At 43.7% G+C, this 22,304-nt stretch overlaps 1 protein-coding gene across 2 annotated transcripts; it reads left to right on the forward strand.

Annotated features, from left to right (window-relative positions):
• The first annotated feature begins 2,165 nt into the window (after positions 1-2,165).
• Positions 2,166-19,135, forward strand: CRBN (cereblon). Of its 2 annotated transcripts, none has more exons than XM_042013569.1 (11): positions 2,166-2,273; positions 5,404-5,516; positions 6,113-6,315; positions 7,146-7,295; positions 8,637-8,799; positions 10,139-10,201; positions 10,616-10,700; positions 10,857-10,972; positions 13,382-13,446; positions 14,610-14,741; positions 15,943-19,135. In XM_042013569.1, the coding sequence occupies exons 1-11, from the start codon at positions 2,213-2,215 to the stop codon at positions 16,130-16,132; spliced, it is 1,341 nt and encodes a 446-aa protein (XP_041869503.1). In that variant the 5' UTR covers positions 2,166-2,212; the 3' UTR covers positions 16,133-19,135. The 2 variants fall into 2 exon arrangements, with proteins under 2 accessions (XP_041869503.1, XP_041869514.1); XM_042013580.1 differs by having other exon boundaries at positions 2,177-2,273; positions 5,407-5,516.
• Positions 19,136-22,304: the final 3,169 nt, after the last annotated feature.

Consider the following 22,304-nt stretch of genomic DNA (forward strand, 5'->3'; position numbering starts at 1 on the left):
CCTATCTCAGAAGAAATCTTCACCCCAAATCGTCAGTGTCTTCACTACAGCCCTGTACGAAAAGCTGGTGGATAGTGATGTGTGTGAATTAGAGTCTAAATTAGAGTTAATGCCCAATTTGGGGGTTGAATTTATATTTAAGGCACTTGCTGGAGTTACAGCGCTCATAGATAGAGCTGTTAGCAGGGTTAGGGGGATAAAGAGGTGCAACAGCATCCAAAATACTCCCAGACTTTCCACTACTTAGCATTTTATTATGATTATTATTGAATTTAGGGTTTCCTAAAAGAAGCCTCAGCTCCTTGGGTCATGTGAATTTTTGGAGAATCCCAAGAGCCACTGAAAAATAAGATCTATCACTGAAGAGTGCAGAAACAAGCCTAAAAGTGTAACTCAAACATACCCCCAGCAATTTAGTAAAAACCCAACAGAAATCAAAGTATGTTAGCATATCAAAAGAATTAAACAATGTTTAGCATAATATCTCTTAATAAAATCCCAGAGTTTGGAGAAGGGGCTCATCATTTTTTAATTCTTTAGTTGGCCAGCCTGACAACAAAAACATTTTATTTTTTTTTATTATGGTCAATTATCAGATACAATACCCTGCAATTATGTGTATTACACTGAGACAATGCAGAAATAGTTATGGAATCATAACTTAATCATTTAAGTGATTATTGTATTTTATAAATGCTTAATGTATCATCACGGGCATGTCTGTGCTCGTTTGGCAAATGTGATATTGATTGTTGCTCTAAAGGCACAGTCAGGTCAGCAGAGATAATGATTATTTGGGAATTTTCCACCCATGATGGTAAAGAAATTAGAGTGCTATTTGTCTTTTAAATGTGTTTCTCTAAACCACTTTAAATCCGATTTAAAAAAAATAAAAATTAGTGTTTTGCTTGCTGGCTAATCATTGGTCTCCTCTGTCACTGATGCAGGGAGAATATTATTGCTGAACTGAAATGGGGGATTCTGAAAAGCAGAAAGTGCAGAATTTTTCCCTGAGAAAAAGGCATTTTTAGGGAGAATCAACATAGGAGTGAGATAGAAGAATTTGAAATGCTCAGGAGCACTGCATGGGATGTAGTGATTTGTAACGAAGAATGCGATAAAAATTTCAGCAATAAAAATTAAACATTTTAATAGAAAGAGAAAAAATCCAGGGCTGCGACATGGCTTTTTTGTTTGAGGGTTTTTAAAGGGGAAGGTAATGATAATAAATTATGAGACGGGGCATTTGTGTGAGAGTTGCAGTGCAGAGGCAGCTGCACCGAACTTTTTGGGGTGTATCAGCCGGATTTGCATCCCGTGAACCATTTCTGGTGATGACACCAACCTCACACCAGGACAGGGCTCTGCTGACAAGCTTCAAGAGCACAGGACACAGGATTGTGTCCAGAGGGCTCTGGAATATCCCCAGTGAGGAGACTCCACACCCTCTCTGGGCGCCTGTTCCAGTGCTCGGTCACTGCACAAGAAAGAAGTTTTCCCCCGTGTTCAGGTGGAACTTCTGGGCATCAGTTTCTGCCCGTTCCTCTTGTGCCATTGCCGGCCACCACCAAGAGGAGCCTGGCTCCGTCCTCTTGGTACCGTAACTAATACAGTTAATAATTAAATTACTCAAGTTTGTGTGCACGGATAAAAATCCCCTTTCGGCCGTCTCCTCTCGGGGGTGAAGAACCCCAACTCAGCCTTGCCCTCATAGCAGAGATGCTCCAGTGCCCGCAGCACCTCCCTGGCCTTTCGCTGCACCCTCTCCAAGTCTCTCTTGTGCTGAAAGATTTTTATCTAATGCTGTGTTTGCAGTTTCTTTTCAAGCCATTTACCCAGGAGGTTTAACCCACCGCGCGTTTTACTCACACCCAGCCCCTCTCCCATGCTCACAGCGGGGCCCGGGCACGAAGCGCTTTGGGGACTCGCCGCAGGGGCCACCGGAGCCGCCCTACCCGGGTCAGCCACGGCCGTGCCCCGTGAGCAAAGGAGGAACCGCTGTCCCCCGCCAGCCCCGAGCCCTGCGGGCGGAAAGGGCTGTCCCTGCCCGGGCACACGGAGCCACGGGCACACGGAGCCACCGCCTCACGATCGGTGCGAGCACCGGCAGCGGCTCCCGGCCCCGCTCCGGCCGCGGCTCCCGGGCTCCTCCTCCGCCCGCCTCCTGCCCCCGCCCCGGCGCTTTCCCAGGCTGCTCTCCGGGTAAACAGCGATGGCCGCCGAGGAGCGAGGCGGAGAGCCCCGAGATAACATGGGGAACCAGCTGGTGCCCGGTGAGGGCCGGGCCGGGGGCACCCGCGGGGGAAGCGCCGGGACGGGACTCGGCGGGCGGGGAGGGAAGGGAAAGGAAAGGAAAAAGGAAAGGAAGGGAAAGGAAAGGAAAGGAAAGGAAAGGAAGGAAGCGGAGAGGGAGAGGAGAAGGGAAGCGAAGGGGAGGCGGGGAGAGCCCGCGGGCGGTGCGGGGAGCGCGGAGGGCCGGCGGTGCCGGGCCGCGGAGCTGTGGGCGCTCCCGGCCGGTGGAAGGCGGCGCAGGACGAGCCTCGGCCCGTGGGGCTCCTGCGGCCTCTGCTCCTGGGCTCCTGCAAACCCATCGAGGCTGCAGATGTTCCACCGAGGCCGCAAATGTGCGGTGCAGGAAGGGACACGCGGTCACGGGTGTTCGGGGCCGCCGCTGGGGTGAGACGCGCGGTGGGGTTACCGCCAGAGTGGGCAGACCAGGCACTTCGCTCTGCACTGAGACATCTGTGAAACCAAAAGCCCGAGGAAAACCTGTGTTGTTTTGGGAAGTCTCTGCTTCATTTAAACGCTCTCCAGTGCAAATAAGCAGGGAAGCAGAGGTGCTCGGGACTGGCTGGGTCCCATGTGGTGCCCGGCTTACCTGTCACACACGCCAGTGCAATTCCTCAGCCAGGGAATTACACGTAATTGTTGCATAATAACGTGTTGTTCTGGATATGGTGCCTCCACACTGACAGGAGATCGAATAGTTTGGGAAGCAGCTTGTGCTTAACTGCAAAGAAGCATTATTTCAGAATAAGCTTGCAGGGGAAAAGGGAGCAGGAAATCCTGCCAGGAACCAGGGTCATTTCCAATGGCAGGAAATTCTGTGAGCTCTTTAGACTTGTATGTTTTAAATAATAAGAAAATATTTCCTGAATACTTAAGGAAATAGAGCCTTAATATAACCTTAATATAAGCTATTTTCCTGAATATTTGAGGAAATACGGCCTTAATATCACCTCAATAAGCTATTTCCTGGATATTTTAGGAAGCACAGCCTTACTAGAAGCTATTTCCTGAATATTTTAGGAAATACAGCCTTAATATAACCTTAATATGACCTATATATAACCTTGTCCCTCTTCTTTAAAGGAAGTTCATCTTTCCTCATTTCTGCACAAAGGCATTGAGAGTGGATTGGGTTGTGTTAGTGAACCAGCGTGAGGAAAATGTGATTTTTGTCATGCGAGGGAGCCTTCACCGCTCGCCTTCCCTCGTTCCTGTGTGCTGGAGGTGCTGCTAATCCTGGAATTAAAAAAAAAATAAACCCCAATAGTTGGGGGTGTAAAAGCTTCAGCTTGTTTTGCCAGCTGAGAGGGAGGAGGAGAGGGAAGGCGCCGGGGTTTTCTCTGGTTCGGGCTCGCTGGTGCTGCTGCAGTGAAATGAGTCATCGTCCCTCAGCCACCAGCACCACACAGCAGCCACTGTGCGCTTTTGGCAACAGCCAGCAAAAGTTTGCAGGGCACAGTTCTTTCCAATCAACTGCTGCTAATTCCTTCTGCGTTCAGAAAAACAAGTGGGACGGCCTCTCCCTGTTAAAACTGCTAATGATGGATGCAGCCGGATGGGAGCACATGGAAAAATCAGAGTATTTTTTTTCCCCTCCCCCATCCTACAGTGATGCCCCAGAACCAAACAAAAACTTCCTGTTTTTTCCCTCCATCAAGCTGAGCAAAATAATGGACGTCTTGGACATCTTAAACATTTTGTAGTCATTCATGGTTAGGGTTGTTAATTGAATATAAGAAATTTTATATAGATGTGGAGTATTTTTAGCAGTCATTAGGCAGATGGTGTCTCATTGCTTAAAGGACTGTAATTAGGTACAATACCAAAGAGAGTCTGTAACCTCTTTTCCTGTTGTGCTGGATCATTTCTTGCTGAGATAAATACAATATAGGATCTGTAAGAGCAGCTTCTGTAAACTACACACTATTTAAAAAAACGTAAGTGAGGTGAAGCTGAAATAAGACCAGTGACTAAACACTTTGTGAGAGCATTTAACAAACGTGCTTGGAGGCCAAAGAGGGAAAAAAAGGTTCTCCAGAATCAGCTTTTAACGCCTTCTTCGCTGTTCTCTTGTCCTCCTACTCTCAGAAATAGTAAAATCAGTGGTGCTCCCATTTCTGAAGGAAAATTCTTTGCTTTGCAGCATCTTTCATTTTTGAGATTTCCCTACAGAAGCCTTCAGGATGAGAGAATCCCTCTGCCTTTTAAATTTTCAGCTCTGGTTTATTTTTTAAGAAACTAATTGCAAAGGCAGGCAACTAGACAGACTATTGCAAAAATATTTTTTTCCATCTTGTAATAGCTTTGAAGGTCCAAATGATGTTTTTCAGCACCACTGGGATTATCCATTACCCAGCAGCTCTTGATGTAAGGATCCTGCAGATTGGTTTATGCTAACATCTATTTTGGACATAACTTGGTGTATAAATAATGTTTGTGTTCAAAGAAACAGGGTCAAGTAATGCAGTGACTGATAATTTAATTGTCCTCTTGCCTGAAAATTACTTTAGGATTGTCTGAGAAATGGGAAAGAAGTAGTGGTTTTTAAATGCTGTTTTATATCTGAAATCCCTTGGAGCCTTGTAATTTGTTCCTTAGCAGCTGCCTTTGCTGGGTTCGTGTTTGGTGTACACACAGCAGAGGCTGACAGCAATTAAGTTGTCTGAAATACCAGCAAGAGTCTCTGCATGAATACAGAGCTTCCCATTGCTTCTTACTCACTTGCAGTTTGATTGTTCAGGTTTGTGCTGCTTCAGACACTTTACTCATCATCCTACAAGGAATGGAGTTACCTGGCATCCTGGTGTGCAGGCAGAAAACCTTTAGAGCTGAGATAAGGAAGCGCCACTGCAGTGAAAACCTGAACCGACAGCCTTTGTTTATTATTTCTTCCAAGGAAAGTTGTTCTTTAGCCTTTCAGAAATAAATTACCAGCTTTTGACCCTTTCTATAGAATGATGATTTTGCTGTAACAGCAAGAACATTCTTTTCCTCAGGTTTATTTCCCTGTGAAGGGCTGTAGCCTGGGAATATTGAATGCATTTCCCTGATTCTCAGGTTTTTGTCAGTCTTTGCTGATTGATTTCTACACAATATTCTGTATGTGCTTATCAGTAGAGAGCGAGGAAGAGGATGACAATGAAATGGAAGTGGAAGACCAAGATAGTAAAGAAGCTGAGAAGCCAAACATCATTAATTTTGATACCAGTTTGCCCACATCACATGTGGTATGTTTTTTATATATTGTCCATTAAATATCTCTTGAAGGGATTTTAATGGAATTTGTGTAGTTTTATTGTAATGTTCTTACAAGTCACAAACTTAATTTTATTTTCACAGAATCGTAAGATTAGAGAGTGGTTTGGGTTGGAAAAACCTTAAAGGGCATCCAGTTGCACCCCCTGGGCAGGGACACCTTCCACTATCCCAGGCTTCTCCAGCCTGGCCTTGGGCACTGCCAGGGATCCAGGGGCAGCCCCAGCTGCTCTGGGCACCCTGTGCCAGGGCCTGCCCACCCTCACAGGGGAGGATTCCTTCCCAATACCCCATCTAACCCTGCCCTCTGGCAGCAGGAAGCCATTCCCTGTGTCCTGTCCCTCCATCCCTTGGAAATAGTCTCTCTCCATCTTTCTTACAGCTCCTTCAGGCACTGGAAGGCCACAGTTAGATCACCCTGGAGCCTTCCTTCTCCAGGCTGAACAACCCCAGCTCTCCCAGCCTTTCCTCCCAGCAGAGCAGCTCCATCCCTCTGCTCACCGTGGTGTCCCTGTCCTTCCTGAGCACCCAGCCCCTTCCCTGACTGTCCCTCCCTTGCCCTTGGCAGTACCTGGGCTCGGACATGGAGGAGTTCCACGGGAGGACAGTGCACGATGACGACAGCTGCCAGGTGATCCCCGTGCTGCCCCGGGTGATGGTGATGCTGATCCCCGGCCAGACGCTGCCGCTGCAGCTCTTCCGCCCCCAAGAGGTTAGCATGGTGCGGAATTTAATTCAGAAAGACAGAACCTTTGCTGTCCTTGCATACAGGTAAAATCCATGGGGGGATGTTTTTTATGCAGCATGTTTTAGCACGGTTTCTGTGGATACTAAAGCAAAAGCAGATGGTTGCATCAGCTCTGTGCTCAGCAACAAGTTGAAATTGTTTAACAAAAATTGCCTTCCAATATGTAATGGCAATGTAGGTGCTTGACAGCATCACGTGTTTGTGTGGAGAAACAGCAAGTGCTGATCTGCTTCTTTGTTTGAGCATCCTCTTCATTTCAGTAACTGTTTGTTCCGTCTTGTTAAAGAATAAGCCCTGACCTGAAATGTTAAAGTCACATTCTTGTTTTGAGAACTGTATTGTATTGTTTGTGGGTGAATTAACAAGCACTGGCAAATGTTGCACAGTAGAGCTGAGAGACAGGAGGTGATAGAAAAGTGGAAAAGAGAAAGGCTGATGAGTGCCAGAAGAAGTTGGGAATGTTCCTCCCTCTTCCCCCCGCAATTTACTATGGATTAATTGTGTGGGAGGTGGGAACAGTTCCTGTTATAAAGTCAATCTAAAGAGTGTTGGTACTTGGAGTGTCTGCATTTGAAATGCTGACACACTGGTGATCCCTGTGCTCCCAGAATGTCACATCTAGACTCTAAAATAAAGCAGTCACCTGGCAAAAAAACCCAACCAACCCAAACAATAGAAGTTGCTTTATAATGGAAAAATAATGGTTGTGATGATTGAAGGTATTTTACCAAAATTACTCTTTTGATCAGACTAGTCATGTACACTCAGTGCAGACAGACTGGAGTCTGAATGAGCAGTGCTGTTTGGAGGGGGGTTAATTCATTTAACTCACCTTTAATTCTGTTATTTTCAGTAATGCACATGAGAGGGAAGCACAGTTTGGAACGACAGCAGAAATCTATGCCTACAGAGAAGAGCAGGAATATGGAGTTGAAACAGTCAAGGTGAAAGCAATAGGAAGACAAAGGTTCAAGGTGCTTGAAATAAGAACACAGTCAGATGGGTAAGAAAATTATGCAGTTAATTCTATACTCAAGTCAGCTTTGATTAGGAGTATTCTCTTATTTTCCAGTTTTTTTCCATGTTCCAGTGTGATGGCTGTGATATCGAGACTCTTCTGACTAGTTTTTACATATTATGTAATTAATGCCTTTTTCCATTTCTAAAAGTGATCAAGATCCTGAACATGCAGTAAGAATATGCTGAGTCTTCCCTCATTTTCAGGTTCTTGGCATCATGCCCTGCACCATGGCAGTGTCACTGGCCAGAGGTTCAGGCTCCAGCACTGATCTAGGAGCATGTGACAATTCTTAGCACAATTGCTAGAGGTTCTGTAATCTTTTCTGCAAGGCTTGTAAAGTGTTGTTCCAAATCTGTAAATCTAGAGCTACTCACTGTATCCTGCACTTCAGCATGGTGGCATTGCTTTACAAAGAGGCCTGGGAGCAGCATTTCTGTGGTTTTGTGACCTGCAGCTGAAGAAATTAAGAATCCTTGTGCTGTTTGCCCTCTAACATTTGGTTACAAATAACAGACTGCAAATGTTACAGCTTAGGAAAACCCCTGCTTGGACACAGGGTGGCAGTACTTGGACAGCTGCAGGAACAGCAGCTTTGTTACTGAGAATTCAGTGTCCAGAGATCCTTAGCAGGAAGAACGTTTCCATAATTCTTGGTGTTTCTGATTCCTAAGTGCTTGTGGCACAACTCATTTTATAACTATTAAAGTGGCCAGTTCAGTGCTGTCCCTGTAAGAAAACTGGAAATTTGTAATGAAAAACACCTGAAGATTTCAGGATTTCTGCTGCATAATCCTGATAAAATATAAAGTCTTTCCTGCTGGACAGCATTCTTAGTAGCCACATAACATATGCTGAGGTCTTTGTGGAAGAGGTGACCTCGTTGATGCTGGGATATTAAAATCTGATCAGAGTCTGTATCCTATTTCTGCTGATTCTGACCTCTAGCTGAGCACAGAAGCTTTTGTGGTTTGAAGATGGCAAACTGCATTTCAGCTAAACTGAGGCACTGAGGTGGAAAGCTGACTATTTATACCAAAAGTAACTTGAGGAGACAAAAACCTAAATCTTTAGTGCTGAGACTGTGGAACATGCTGCTGTGTTGCCACTGCCAATCTGTCTGTATTTCTGTCCACCACTATCCCAACAGACCTGTAGTGCTCGAAAATAAAAAGAAGTTCTGATGGAATGGGTTGTTGTTTAAATTCTCTGGTACTGTGGACTGATTAATCCATTGCACCAGCCTGTGTTCCCATAAGCTGTAAAATCCATAAAAAAACATTTAAAAAATGTGTGTACACCTCATCTTTTTGTTTCCTTTCTCAGAATCCAGCAGGCTAAAGTACAAATCCTCCCTGAGCGAGTGCTGCCTCCCACCATGTCAGCAGTGCAGCTGCAGTCTCTCAGCAGGTGCCATGTGATTCCCTCTTCCAAACCCACTTCCTGGCAGGACAGAGCCATTCGGCAGTGGTGGCAGAAGTACCAAAAGGTGAGAAGTTACTCTGGGGGTTTGGTTATTTTGGTTTTGTATTTTTTGTTTTAATTTCTGGTGGCATCTTGAGAAAATCAATATCAAATTCCATCTGTAGAGGAGTAGGCACAGCTGGGAAGGCAGATTCCAACCTCCTGCTTTTCATGGAATCACACAATGGTTTGGGTTGGGAAGGTCCTTAAAGCCCATCCATTCCATGGGCAAGGGACACTCTCCATTATCCCAGGTTGCTCCAAGCCCTGTCCAGCCTGGTCTGGGGCACTTTCAGGGATGGGGAGTCCACAACCTCTCTGGGAAATCTGTATTTATATCTGTATTTATTATTTGCTCCACTGTTTCGGTCGTTGACACAGAGAAGATACCTTGAAATCTTCTGTCTCTGTAGAGATCTTTGGAACTACCTCCAGAAATTAATACAGAATCCTGGTGACTCTCCTCATGTTTGGATTTGCTTTTTTCTTCAATGGTTTTGAACTCTTGTACCCTCAAAAACAAACAAAGCAAAACAAAAAACCAAAACCAAACAAAAATACAATCTGTTGATAACAAAGAGCTCTTGATTCTCAGAGTTCCTGACCAAGTTCCTGTGAGCCCAGAAACACTGGGCTGTGGGGCTGGGAATCCCTTTCCCAGGCTGATTCTGTCAGGTGAAGCTGAAATGAAGTGAAGCCACTGTAGGAAGAACCTGGGGTGCAGCTCCAGAGCAGGGTGACTGTCCCTCTGACCTCCATCTCTCTGTTGGGGTCATTTGTAAGTGAGGAGAGTTGCCCTCAAGGGGGAGATTAAAATTGAATTTGTACGTATTTACAGTGCAATATGAGATCCTTTTTGGAAAGCAATGCAGTTATGCTGTGTGCTGCTTTTTAAACTTCTATTAACTAAAGCTCTAAATTTCTGTGTTCAGAAATCACTGGAGAGAATTGGTTAATTAAGCAAATGACATTACACTGGTGGAAATTTGGTGGTTCCAGGGACAGCTGGTGGAGACTTAGGAACAGATGCACTGTTAATAGCACCTAAATTTTGAACTACATCTCCGTTTCAGATAGATACCCTTTTGAAAGACATAATTTTTTATTACCAGACATCAGAAATACCTCTAGTGCAGAGACAGGTTTTGTGACAAAATCCATGTATTGTCCTGTTCAGAAGGCTGTGTTTCAGTGCATCTGAAAATGGGTTTGGAAGCTTCACAGTGAAGTGCCAGTCCTGATGGGGATAACGTCTTGTATCTTTAAATATTCAGGTCTGTCTCCCCTGTTTTGTTTGTTTAAAAGAAAAAACTCCCTAAAACCTGCTGGTGTTAAAGAATAAGTATTTGTGGGTTTGGTTTCAGAGGAAGTTCCACTGTGCCAGTTTGACATCTTGGCCCCCCTGGCTCTACTCTCTCTATGATGCTGTAAGTTCACCCTTAAATCCAATAACCTGCGGTGAGTTTTGTAGTTGTAATATCTAAGTATGGGATAATATAAAAGCTTTGGTTTTGTTGGCTCATAATTTCCATTTTAAAGCATTTTATATTCACTGTAGTGTGAAAAGATCAGGAAGGGCTTCCCCCTCTGTGTCCTTGTTCTCTGGTGCCAGAACAAATGTCTGGGAGGGATAGTAAAGATTCTGGTTCCTTCTGTGTTGTCTCAGAGCAAAAACTGTTAAAATACATAGCTACAAAGTGATTCTTTAGTTATTCTTTAATTAAAAGGTACTATCCACTTAGGGAAAAGAGCTTACTCTACATTTTGCTTCCCTTTTGTTTTTTTTCCTAAGAAAACAGCAATACCTATGTATTTAAATTAGGCTTTTCTTCTAACAAAAGGAAACCTTGATGGAAAGAGTCAAGAGGCAGCTCCATGAGTGGGATGAAAACCTTAAAGATGAATCTCTTCCATCGAACCCAGTAGGTACGAGGTCTTATGAACTCACTTTTTAAAATTATCTTTTAAATTTCCTAAGAAAACCCAGCTTAGATAATTACCTGTTGTACTGTAAATAGAAATAGTTGGTTTTATTTTATTTCTCTGTTAATTCTAACAGACCTGCTGCTTTCTCATTTCTAGATTTTTCTTACAGAGTTGCTGCCTGCCTGCCCATTGATGATGCTTTACGTATCCAGTTGCTCAAAATAGGCAGTGCTGTGCAGAGGCTCCGCTGTGAGTTAGATATCATGAACAAAGTGAGTAGTTCTTCTTTATTTACCACTGAATTGCCAAAAAAATACAGGAGTGACTGTTAGAATCTCTTACAGAAATGTATGGAATTTCCAGCTAATCCTTGAGTGTTCTGTTATTTCTTCAGAAGTTTGCTCAGAGGGAAAATGACGTCTCAGTGCTGGATTATGTTTGGCAGCAAGCAAGGAACATACAATATATATAGTAATATTTGCTTTTCTTAGAAGTATTTCGGTGTGGCACAGCACTTTTTTAGCCAAGAGATGGTGCTAGAAGTCCAGTGTTGCTAACAGCCATCATGGCCCCATACTGACACCACGATCAAGTATCTTTTTGCCATGGAAATTTGTGGGTTTTGTAGCAAAATCTATGTAGTATTGAGTGCAAATCTAAAGATTGGACTAAAAAAGGGTTTTTTTAATAAGACTTGTTAGGCAATTCCTTGTTAAGATGTTCTTGTTTCCCTTCCCTTCATTCCATTGCCATGGCCTTGTAATGCTCTAAATGTTCTATTTTTGTCTAGTACAGTTTTTATTATAGTTTACATTTTCTAAATAACCGTGCTGTGTTTGTCTAATGGATACAGAGAAGTGGGAATTTTGCCTGTTTGCCTAAAAAGCACTATCATTAAATTCTTGCCTGCTTCTGGGGAAAAGTGAACCAGAATGTCATCTTAACAGTGATCCTCTTCCCAAAGTTCATGCACTAGAAATTTAAAGAAAGGAGACAGAAAACACTTTTTCCAAGTTCTGAGAAAAAAATGGGCAGGTTTTTGCCTGAGGCTGTAATCAGACTAAATTTCACTTGTCTTTCCTGAGTTGAAACTCTGAAAATACCCTGATACTCAAGTGCTGCTGAGAGCCGTTCGTGTTCCATGATGATATATTTTCTATAAATTCCAGAGAGACAGGAAAACTTAAATTACCCTCATAAGCTGAAGTTAAAGCTGCTTTTTAGGTTATACCCAAAAGGTGTTCACCAACACGTGGCATTCTGGTCTGTAAATGTGTTTAACTGCTCTGCATTAGTGTCAGAATGGTGAGTGCATTATGGCTTTTCACAGTTTATTTAGCAACATTTTGGCCCAATCCAGTCGTTTTTAGCCAGGGTTCTTTAGGGTGCCCTGGCTCGTTCAAAATGTAATTTCCAGTAATAAAACCGATCCTGAGAGCTGATCCATTTTCCCTTGTCTCTGATACCAGTGAATTCTATTGTACTTTTATCAGCTTTCCCTGTTGTTAACCCAGTTACCAACGCTTATGTTAAGGAGTGTGCCTGACTCCCAGGTATAACACCGTGAATTCCACTTGAGAGTGCTAATTGCAGGCATTAGATGGGTTTGGAAGTGGAGCCGTGGAATCAAGTAGTGGCTAAATTGGACTCTCAGAGTGCTGTGTGAGCACTGGGTTGCAATCTGAGTGGGGGTGGTTTGAAAGAGGTGGGGAAGGTTCCTGGCAGGAGAGAGAGGCCAGGGGAGCTTCCAGAGGGGATAAAGAATATCTGTGTTCTAGAGCTCTTGTCCTTCCTCATCTCCAGTGAGCAGAGAGTGGGGCAGGACCAGAGGCACCTCCAGGAAAGGAGCTGGAGGAGCTGAAATGCAACAACAACCTCTGAAGGGAGAAGGGGGGAGAGGAAAGAGTGATTTGAGTGTGTGGTGTCACAGAGTACAGGAGTCACAGCTCAGGGGGGCTCAGAAGCACAAACTCCAGGTTATAACAGCACAGGTGAAGATCCTCTCCCTGGGTGCAGCGTTTTATTCCAAAACACTGGGGATCATTTTGGGGGTAATTTCATAGGCATTACCCTTAAAAAGAAGTACAAGTAATGCACGTCCTGATAATTAATGTGAGTGTTCTGCTGAGCTGATTTAAATGCCTCTTTTCTGGGCAGTGTCAGTGATGAATTGTTCAGTTCCACTTTGTAGAAATTGTAGAAGATGGATTAATCTGTTATAATCTCCAGGAGAGAGATCAATATGTTTTACCTGTTTTTGTGAGGAAATTAAACCCATTGATCTACAGTACCCTCAAATTTAAGAAAGACTTAATGATTGCAGTTGTCTCATTTGCCTTTTCTGTGCTGTATTGCAGAAGAGCAAAAGTTGTTTTTTCTAAATTAGCCTTTAGAGACCTTAAAAGGTTGGCTCATTTATTATCTTTGTGGAGTCAGATCCAATTCTCTGTGTGTGGATCTTTTTGGGAGGGGAGTATATGAACATTGTTATGTCTTTTGGAGAATAATTAATGTTTTTAAATAAGTAAAATGTGTAGAAAAATATCCTATATAAGTGTTGTTCAGATAAACAAAACAGTTGGTCCAAAGTCTGTTCTGAGGGAGAGACATTTTTATTATTTCCCACTGCTGACAAGCATCTGGAAATTAATGAAATTGTCCTCTGTGTTTCTCTTTCCCAGTGTACATCTCTCTGTTGTAAGCAATGCCAAGACACAGAAATAACTACCAAGAATGAAATATTCAGGTGAGTTTATTACTCTTTGTCTTGGGCAGGTGTTTGGTCAGAAACACAGGCACAGCAAAGTGGATTAAGCTGGGTTATGTCTTAAAACTGCTGTGTTTGCCAGAGCTCCAATAAAATTTAAGTAAATATTTATAGGGAGTTTATATTTGAGCTTTTTTAATAAAAAGTTAGGAAATCTCAGCATTTCCAGGTATATTGTAACAGAAGTTGGTGCTGTGCCACACCCCCAGCACCTTCACACTGAATGATTTGAAATATAAATGTGCCACATAAAGACTTTTTCATCCTGGTATTTCTGAATAAAGTTTGAGATCCAAAATTTTAATTCTCAGCACTTCATTTATATGTCCTACAGGCCTCAAGAGCAGATTAAAATGCATTAATTAGGGGGTATAAGCAGGCTGCCAGGATGTTGGTATGCAGGGATGGTTCCCATTTATGTCCTTAAATGTTGGGATCCCTTTTTTCTTTTAAGAATTTAATTCCTGATAACTGCAGGCTGACCCCATTCTCTGTTTGCCCTATACAATATCTCGCATGATTAACACCGATTACATTTCCCAAATAATTGCTGCTTCTGTCAGCCTTGTCAGTGTTTTTAATCTTGATTAACTCCTATCAGCCCAGCCCCTCTGATAATGGGAAGGTTAAGAGATGGTTTGGGTTAACAAAGACTCCTCACAGTTTTCCTTCATCCAGTGTGATAAGGAGCTGATGGGGTAATTAAAAGCCATTTCTTATCTTCTAATCAAATAATGGATTGCAGTCACCACAATTCCTGCCGTGTCAATATGATGAACTTTTAACAGAAGGTGCTGAGAAGTTGCTGCAATAAATGAACATTTTTGCTTACTTTTCAAGTTCCATTTTCCTCGCTTTTCTTGGGAGTTGCTATTTAACATAATACACAGGATGGGCCCATTGTGTACTTTCCTGCAATTCTAAGAAAATTTGACCAATGATATTTTAAATTAGCATCTGTTTGCTTTCCATTTTTAATAATATAATTCAAGGGACTTTTTTTCCCCCTATGAAAAGCATTTTTTTTGCTCTGGAGAAATATTTTAAACTTAGCTGGCAGTTTTTCCTCTTCACATTTGTCACCCTTCGGGGTATTTTTTTATTTTTCCTTGCTCTCTGACAAAATTCCTTGTGTGTTGTAGCTTATCCTTGTGTGGGCCCATGGCAGCCTATGTGAATCCCCATGGATACATCCATGAAACCCTCACTGTATATAAAGCCTGCAACCTGAGCCTCAGTGGTCGGCCCTCAACAGAGCACAGCTGGTTTCCTGGGTAAGAGCAGCAGCATTTTATTAGAAAATTACCCAAACTGGGCATTTCTGGGAGGGTGGAATAGTAAATATTGAATTTTTTAGGCACATGTTATCATTTTGCTCATATGAAAAATAAGGAAGTAAATTTAGGCTTATTCAAAATACAGAATCAAACGGACAAATCACATAAAATATTGCAGAATTTATCTTTAATATTTTTTAAATGGGGAAATACTAAGATTTTAAAACATAGTCTAAATCTAAACTGTTTAAACAAAGTGGTCTGGGAGTTTCTTTGTGGGTGCTTTTGTTCAAGGTACAGCTGAAATAATTGTTTTCACAGAGCTTTAGTGCAAATGCAAACCAGAAGGTAAAAATGCATTTAGTCTACTGAAATACATTTTCTTATCTAAAAATGAAATAAATGTTAACATGAAGTTAAAAATGACTGACATTTGTATTGATCTGATTATCTTTGATTTTATTTTAATAATAAATAATTAATAATAGTCTGTCTTTCTGAGTCAGTAACAGATTAATTAATTAACAGAATTAAGTGCTCAGATGTAAAAGTTTGCCTAATAATAACAGGTCTCGCACCCAGTATTTTTTCCTGGAATATCACCTAGAACTGAGCAATGACTTGGAGGATGTCTGGCATTTCTGTCAGACATTTTAAGACTCCCTGAAGAAAATTTGGGACTTTTAATATCTGTAGTTAATATTTCTGTTCCTTTTTTGTTTTCTCAGCTCTTCTATGAGGGCTTTGAAATATTCATGTTCTACCTCATAAAACTGTTGGAGAAAAGCTCTGCTGCTGTGGGAAGTGCAGCAGTCCCTGTTGTTTGGGCAGCAGGGCAAAAATCACTTTTATTCCCATTAAGTCACTCACTCTGAGAAGTTTTCTGACCCCTCTTTAGGGGTCTCAGCATTTCATCACTGCTGAAACCTGGGGCGATGAAAATCCTTGGTTGCTTCCTCTCTTCGAAGAGGGAAGAGAGGGCTTTGGGGGTGGGGCCTTTGTGAGGTTTTTTTCTTTACTTTTTTTAAGGTCTGCAGGGTTTTAGATGGGACATGGGCACTGGACTCCTGAGGATTGTTACCCAAACCCAGCTGGGGATTGTTACCCACACCCACTTTGGGATTGTTACCCACTGAAGCATTTTCCAAAGGCCTTTTCCTTCCGTGTTGTGACCGAGCCTTTGCTGTGCCCGTGGCAGGTACGCCTGGACCATCGCCCAGTGCAGGATCTGCGGGAGCCACATGGGCTGGAAGTTCACGGCCACCAGGAAGGAGCTGTCCCCCCCCAAGTTCTGGGGGCTGACGCGCTCGGCGCTGCTGCCGCGCATCCCCGAGGGCGACGGGGAGGAGGACTCGGAGCGCGGCCGCTCGCCGCTGCTGTGCCTGTGAGCCGCCCCCGTGCATTGCTCAGTCCTGCTTCCATGCTTCCTTAGCCCGGGCACCACGCTGCCATCCCCGGGGAACGCCAGGCTCGCCGCGCTGGCAGCGCTGCGCAGCCGCGTGCTGCAGCTCCCGACTGCTCCTGGACAGGGGGTGCCAGGAGACACCAGGAATGAAGGTCCCACACGGGACACCAGGAAATCTCTGATCCGCGTGGACACACTTGAGACTGGGCTTTGTCCAGCCTTGTGTAATTCCTACTTGCAGTGAAGGAAGGGGGATGGAAACTAAAATCAAACTAAGATCACAATAAGCAGAGTCTGATTGATGCAATACTCCCGGGGTGGTAGGTAGCAGTTTCCTGCTGTGGAGTGTTTGCCATAATACACTTACAAGTGGTTTGCTGAGAATCCCTGTTCCTAACTCTGTGAAGTCCTTCAGGTTTGCTGCTTGTGCTGTTTCTCAGCTCTTTGCTGAATACCCATGGAAGAGAGAAGCAGCCTGAGTTTCTGACTGCTGGAGGCAGTGCTGGAATGGGCAAAAGCTGGAATTGCAGCTGCCTCCCAGGATGGAACCCATGGGAAGTGTCTGTTCCTTACAAGTTGTCTCATCTGTTTAGTCCACTTGACTTTAGAAGTCTCATGTTTTAAACTGTTTGTAAGAAGTGCACAGGTCAGTCCCAGAGGGTAAACAGCATTGTCACTTTCTGTTCCATGTGCTTCAATTACTTCCCCAAATTACTGCTGGTTAATTTACCAGTGTAGGTGTCCAGGGGTTTGGGAAGGACTCTAAAACACCCCACTGAGGTGATTTTTAAGTAGTGCTTGTTGTGACAAGGGGAAGGAAAAATCTCTTTAATTATTTTTTGTTTTAACTATCAGATCATAAAGTAAAATTTCCCATTATCACCTTACAAAGAGCAAAAGTTCCTAAATAAAACAGAAATAAGGCAGTGCTTTTTTGTAGGGAGGTTGTTTCTTGGTAGATTTTTGGTTTGGTTTTTATTTTGTCTGAAGGGCTGTCTGTGCTCCACAAATTGGGTGCCAAACTGGGGCAGCTTTTGCCACTGATTTATTGGTTTTTTCCCTCTCAGAATGCACTTTGGTGATGGAAATGGAGATTTTTTTCAGTATGTTTGTGCACATAAACACTTGTTTTTCTTGTGAAGCTTTTATCATCCACTCTTTATTTCTTCACAGTGATGCAAAACTAATTAAGTTTAAGACAAGAGCCATTGGCTGCTTGTTCTCTGTCGGGCTCCAGGCAGGTGTAGCAAGGACAGATCAGTTCAGTTGAGGGCCAAGGCCAAGCCTGGCACACCAGGAGCTGATTCCCATGTTAGTGTGGTACCTGCAGCTGGAAAAACACCCCAAACCATGGACGTGCTGCTGGATGCTGCTGGGTGTTTGTCATGCCAGGTAGGTAGAGATTAATGATTGTGTAACTCAGGTTTAGTTCTTTGAAGCTTTCTACCTCTGTGCTGCTTTTGTTCTCAGACATCTTTGATTCCGTGTTCAATTCCATCTGCAGGGCCCTGACTTGGCAGTGAACTGGGAAAAGCAATACTTGGGATGTGGCTCTGAGCACACAGAGGCTCATTTTCATCCAGAAAACATTCTGGATGTAGATGATGATTCATTATAAGGTTCGAAAGCCAAGTGCTGGTGTGAGAGGGAGACTCTGAATCCTCTGTGTTTGGAAATCCACTGGAACCAGGCCTGGCTTTCCCTCACCCCTGCACACACAACACATCTGGGCTGCACATTTGGGTTATTTTGTTACTTTTCCCCTCAAAATCCCTCATATCTCTTGTGTCTGTGACCCTCAGTGGGGCTGAGAACTTGGAGGGTGCTCACAGCACCTTCTGCTGCCTTGGTGTGAGCATTCACTGAGGGGTGGGGAAGGAGAATTTCAGAAGGATTTTCTCAGCTGTCACTGAACTTCGTAAGGGTTCAGTTCTTTGGGGTTTTGGCTGAGTCTTTTGGATTGTCAACTAAAAATGGCAGTGTTTGAATCCAGAATAGGCATATTTTTGGTGTTTTGTGTATATAGTCAAATGTAAGCTAATATAATCGAGGTAAGTCAGGAGGAAATCAACACTGATTAGATTTTATTGATGATGCTGTTCCATGTGCTTACCCTGTGTAGTGTTTGCCACATTCGAGTCCACGACGCTTTCCAGGTTGACAGCGTGGGTTGCTGATGAATCCTGTGGTGGTGAATCCAGTCCTTAGAGGGTTCCCTGGGAGGGATCAGAGGGTGCAGCACTCCAGGGTGTGGAGTTGGGGATGGCTCCATACATTGTTTCCTATTTTCCGTGCTTTTCTCTGTTTTGAAGAGAAAACTATTGGTTGGAATTGTGGAAAATTTGGAACATCAGTATGGAAAAATACGGACAGCAACTGCTCATGAGAGCTAATCAAAGGAAGTCATTACATTTACCCCATTCATTGGCTGAGTAGCTTCATGCAGGAATTAATTAATCCGATGGACTTGCTGGCTGCTGCCCCAGGGGATCATTTTTCTCCTCTCCCATCACCATCCCTGCGATGTGGGAATGGGGCTGGGGTCGGGGCTGAGGGACAAACAGGCATCCTGTGGGAACAGGAGTGTCCTGCAGGTAAGCAGGACTGAGGGATCACGGGATTTGTGGCACAGACTCGCTCGTTTTCAAGCCATCACTGCAGCATCACCAACACCCCCAGGCAGAGCCTGTAACATTGCAAGTTCTCATTTATTTTAGTTTCATTTGGACAAATACATAGAACCACTTGCACACTGGGCCTGAAACATTGCAGATACTCATTTGTTTTTTATTAATGCTCTTTTTGGATGTGCTGCAGTTCATTTGTTCTCTCTTTGTCACCTTTAATTGCTCTGTAAACTGCTCCAGGGGTAGCCCAGTCTCTGCTTTAACTCTTCCTCTCTCTGCCTTTTGGGACAACTTTTCTGACAAATCTTGTGGCTTGCAAACATTTGCAAAGAATAAAATTCAATTTGTTTCAAAACTCACCTGGTTTTGCTGATTGTTGGGGTGGGAAAAAGGCAGCACTTGAGTTTATGATGTATTTTAAACAGGTTTGGCTGCAAAAGGTAAGAGTTTCACTCCCAAGTATGTGCTGGCTGGACTGGCCCAGGGCAGAGAAAGTAAGGAATAACGTGGGAGAGAGGGTGGGTCGTCAAGAGGGAAGAATTTTAGACTCCTAAACACCTGCAGAATTCCAGGCTTCCCTCAAGCCTGCACAGAATCCTCATGGGAATTCCCAGGGAATTGTTTTCCACACGGACAGTGCTGCTGGGGCGGGATTTTTCCCTAGGGCAGCATTTCTTGCTCTGGCCGAAGGTCTGCAGTGCACCATGAGCTTTCCCTGGATTTTAAGATGTTTGTTTCTTCTGAGAGCTTGGCTGACTGTGATGTTTTCCCTTCCTTACAAATGTTTGGAAAGCAGGAATTGAGGGTGGTTGCCACTCCACTGGAAAAGTCTGTAACTTTTTCTAAGCTTTGGGCAAAACCATGGGGACTTTGTGACAAGAGGACTTCGTGACAACGGCAGAGTTAATGATGGACCTTGGGAATGAGGCCATGAGGTAAAGGGAATTCCAGGAGAAATGCCATGGGATACGTGGAGAAGGGATTACCAGGGGCTGGATGACCTTCAGGCGTGTGCTGGAGGGAGTGATACTGGAGTGACACCATTCTGACCCTGGTAATGTCCCTGTTTGTGACTCAAACCCTTCATTTCCGTACAAACTGGCTGCCCCCCACCATTTATGAGGGCAGGAACGGGATGTTTGACCACAGTCCCACCTCCACTTCTCCCAGAAGGATAAATCTGGCATTGGAAGTTCCTCATGAAGAGGAGGAGAATGTGACCACTTTACAGACAAGTTGAGAGCTGCTCTTTTCTCCTCCCAAACCTTAGGTAAGATTTGCACCTCGAGAACACTTTATGTAGCACTGTCCTCTTGTGTTTTGTAGGTCCAGAACCAGCTGGAAAGAAAGGTTTATTCTCTGTCAAATTTCTGTATTTTTTATGCAACAAAGCTTTAAATCCTTGTTGTCTTGCCCAGCCAGATAATGGAGGACACTGTTCTCTCCCCACCAGGGGAGTGTAATCCTTTGTGTCCCACTGGAGCTGGGAGCAGCTTTTTAAGGGAGGAAAAGGGGTTACTGTACTGCAGCCACTCATGCTCCAGTGTTGTGTGGGATTTTTAGGCTTATTGAAGCTTTTAAGAACGTCACCCATCCAAACAGCCCAGGCAGAGCACGGGGTACCTGAAAATTGTCTCCAGCTGTATTGAATCCACAGGGAAATTAGAAAGGCTCTGCAATGCAGGTGTGTTACATCCTTAATCCAAGAGCTCTCCTAGAGGCGGTGAACAGAACTCCAGAGCAGTTGGAGCAGAAGTTTCCTGTGGGTCTGGGTGTTGTGTCCTGCCTCCATCTGGACACGGTTTGAATCCAAGGCTCTGGACAGACTTTCCCCAGTACCAGCCCCAGTTTGTGTGGGAGGAGCAGGAGGTTGGTGTCACTGCCCCACACTCCCTGAGCTCGCAATGGGGATGTGAAATAAGGAGAACAGTCCTGCTTTATGTTCCCCCAGCTGAATTCCCCTGTACAACACGTGTTTATTGCACAAGCTGGGGCTGCAGGAGGCATCACCCTCCCTAAACAGCCCCGAGCCGAGGTCTGGGGGGGCTGAGGCACAAATTTCACAGGCTGGCACGATGGTTAATGATTGGGAAGTGAGGAACAGGCCTGGGGGTGCTGGTGATGCTTGTGGATGTAAAGCTGCTCTGCAGTGTCACACACCTGTGCTGGGTGACAGGGCCAGTCCCTTCAGCTGCCCCCTGGGGTTAGGGGCATAGAGAGAGGGAGAAATAGATTATATATATATATATATACACACACATATATTTTATATATATATGTATACACACACCCCTATATAATATATATATGTAATAAATAAAATATACAATATATGTACTATATATTATATATAATTAGATATAATCGATATTATAGTATACAACAATATCTTATGTATAGTAATAATATATAATTTAATATTATTATATATAATAATAAACATAATAATTATAGTATAGATAATAATATTTAATGTATAATAGATAAGATACAATATATCATGTATTATATGAGAGATACTTGTATATTATATATAGTCCATATTTATTTTTATATATTATCTAATAATAATATATCACTATATATTTATAATATATAAAAATATTTCTATTCATTTATAAAAATATTATATTTTTATTTGTATATCTATATTTATTTCTATATTTGTATATTTATTGTTTATTATGATCTATTATATATATTTGTATTTATTATTATATATTCTAGCTAAACACATTATACATTTATATATTTTATATACATATATATATATATATTTTTTTTTTATACATATATTTTGTGTGTATAGAGGAAATAATTCCAGCTGCCAGGCACGGGTTGTAAGGCAGTGCCCCAGGAGGGCTGCTCAGGAAGGAGGGATGTGCAGAGCAGGAGGGACTCTCAGCCAGGGAGGATGCTCAGCCAGGGCAGCTCCTGCCCTCCCTGCACGCTCCAGGGCCCTCGTGGTTCCCATTTCCCCTCCCCTCTTTGCTGAGCCCCAGCCTTTATGGGCTCTGTGGCCCGGCCCTCACCCCTCAGGAGGCTCCCAGGACATTGGGGCCTGTTCATCATTTTCACAGCTCGTTGCATCTCCAGGCAAGGGTTTGAAAAGCCCCGGTTAATGCTCGGCACCAGCTGCAGAGAAGAGCTTTGGCCATGGCTTTGCCCTCCATGGGCCGTTCCCTTTGGGGTGGGGGGACACCCCAACCCTGCTCTGGGGCTCTGCACCCCCTCCTGCTGCTCTGGGAATGGGAACTCCCTTCACCCCCAGGAATAAGGGTTTGGTTCACTGCTCTCTGCAAACTTTGGGCTGTGTCCCTCTGAGGACAAGGGGGTCAATAGGAAATGGTGGTGGCCAACTCATTTTTTGGTGTTGCAGTGGGAAGCTGGAACAGTCACCAACCTACAAGGCCCTGTGGGTTTGCTGATGTGTAACTTTAATTAAAACACATGGTGAATGTCATTTAATTAGTCAAGTAAGCTGTTGGAGAACTTTACCTGACCATGGGTGTATGGAACTGCTTCATC

This window comes from Corvus kubaryi, unplaced genomic scaffold (assembly GCF_017639235.1).
Source record: "Corvus kubaryi isolate FWS band 111438036 unplaced genomic scaffold, C.kubaryi_AGA036_p1.0 136, whole genome shotgun sequence".
In the NCBI taxonomy this organism is placed as follows: Eukaryota; Metazoa; Chordata; class Aves; order Passeriformes; family Corvidae; genus Corvus; species Corvus kubaryi.

Coding starts and splice junctions, on each gene's coding strand:
- CRBN (XM_042013569.1), top strand. CDS start 2,213: ATGGCCGCCGAGGAGCGAGGCGGAGAGCCCCGAGATAACATGGGGAAC. Junction 2,274..5,403: donor GGGGAACCAGCTGGTGCCCG/GTGAGGGCCGGG, acceptor TGTGCTTATCAG/TAGAGAGCGAGGAAGAGGAT. Junction 7,296..8,636: donor ATAAGAACACAGTCAGATGG/GTAAGAAAATTA, acceptor TTCCTTTCTCAG/AATCCAGCAGGCTAAAGTAC.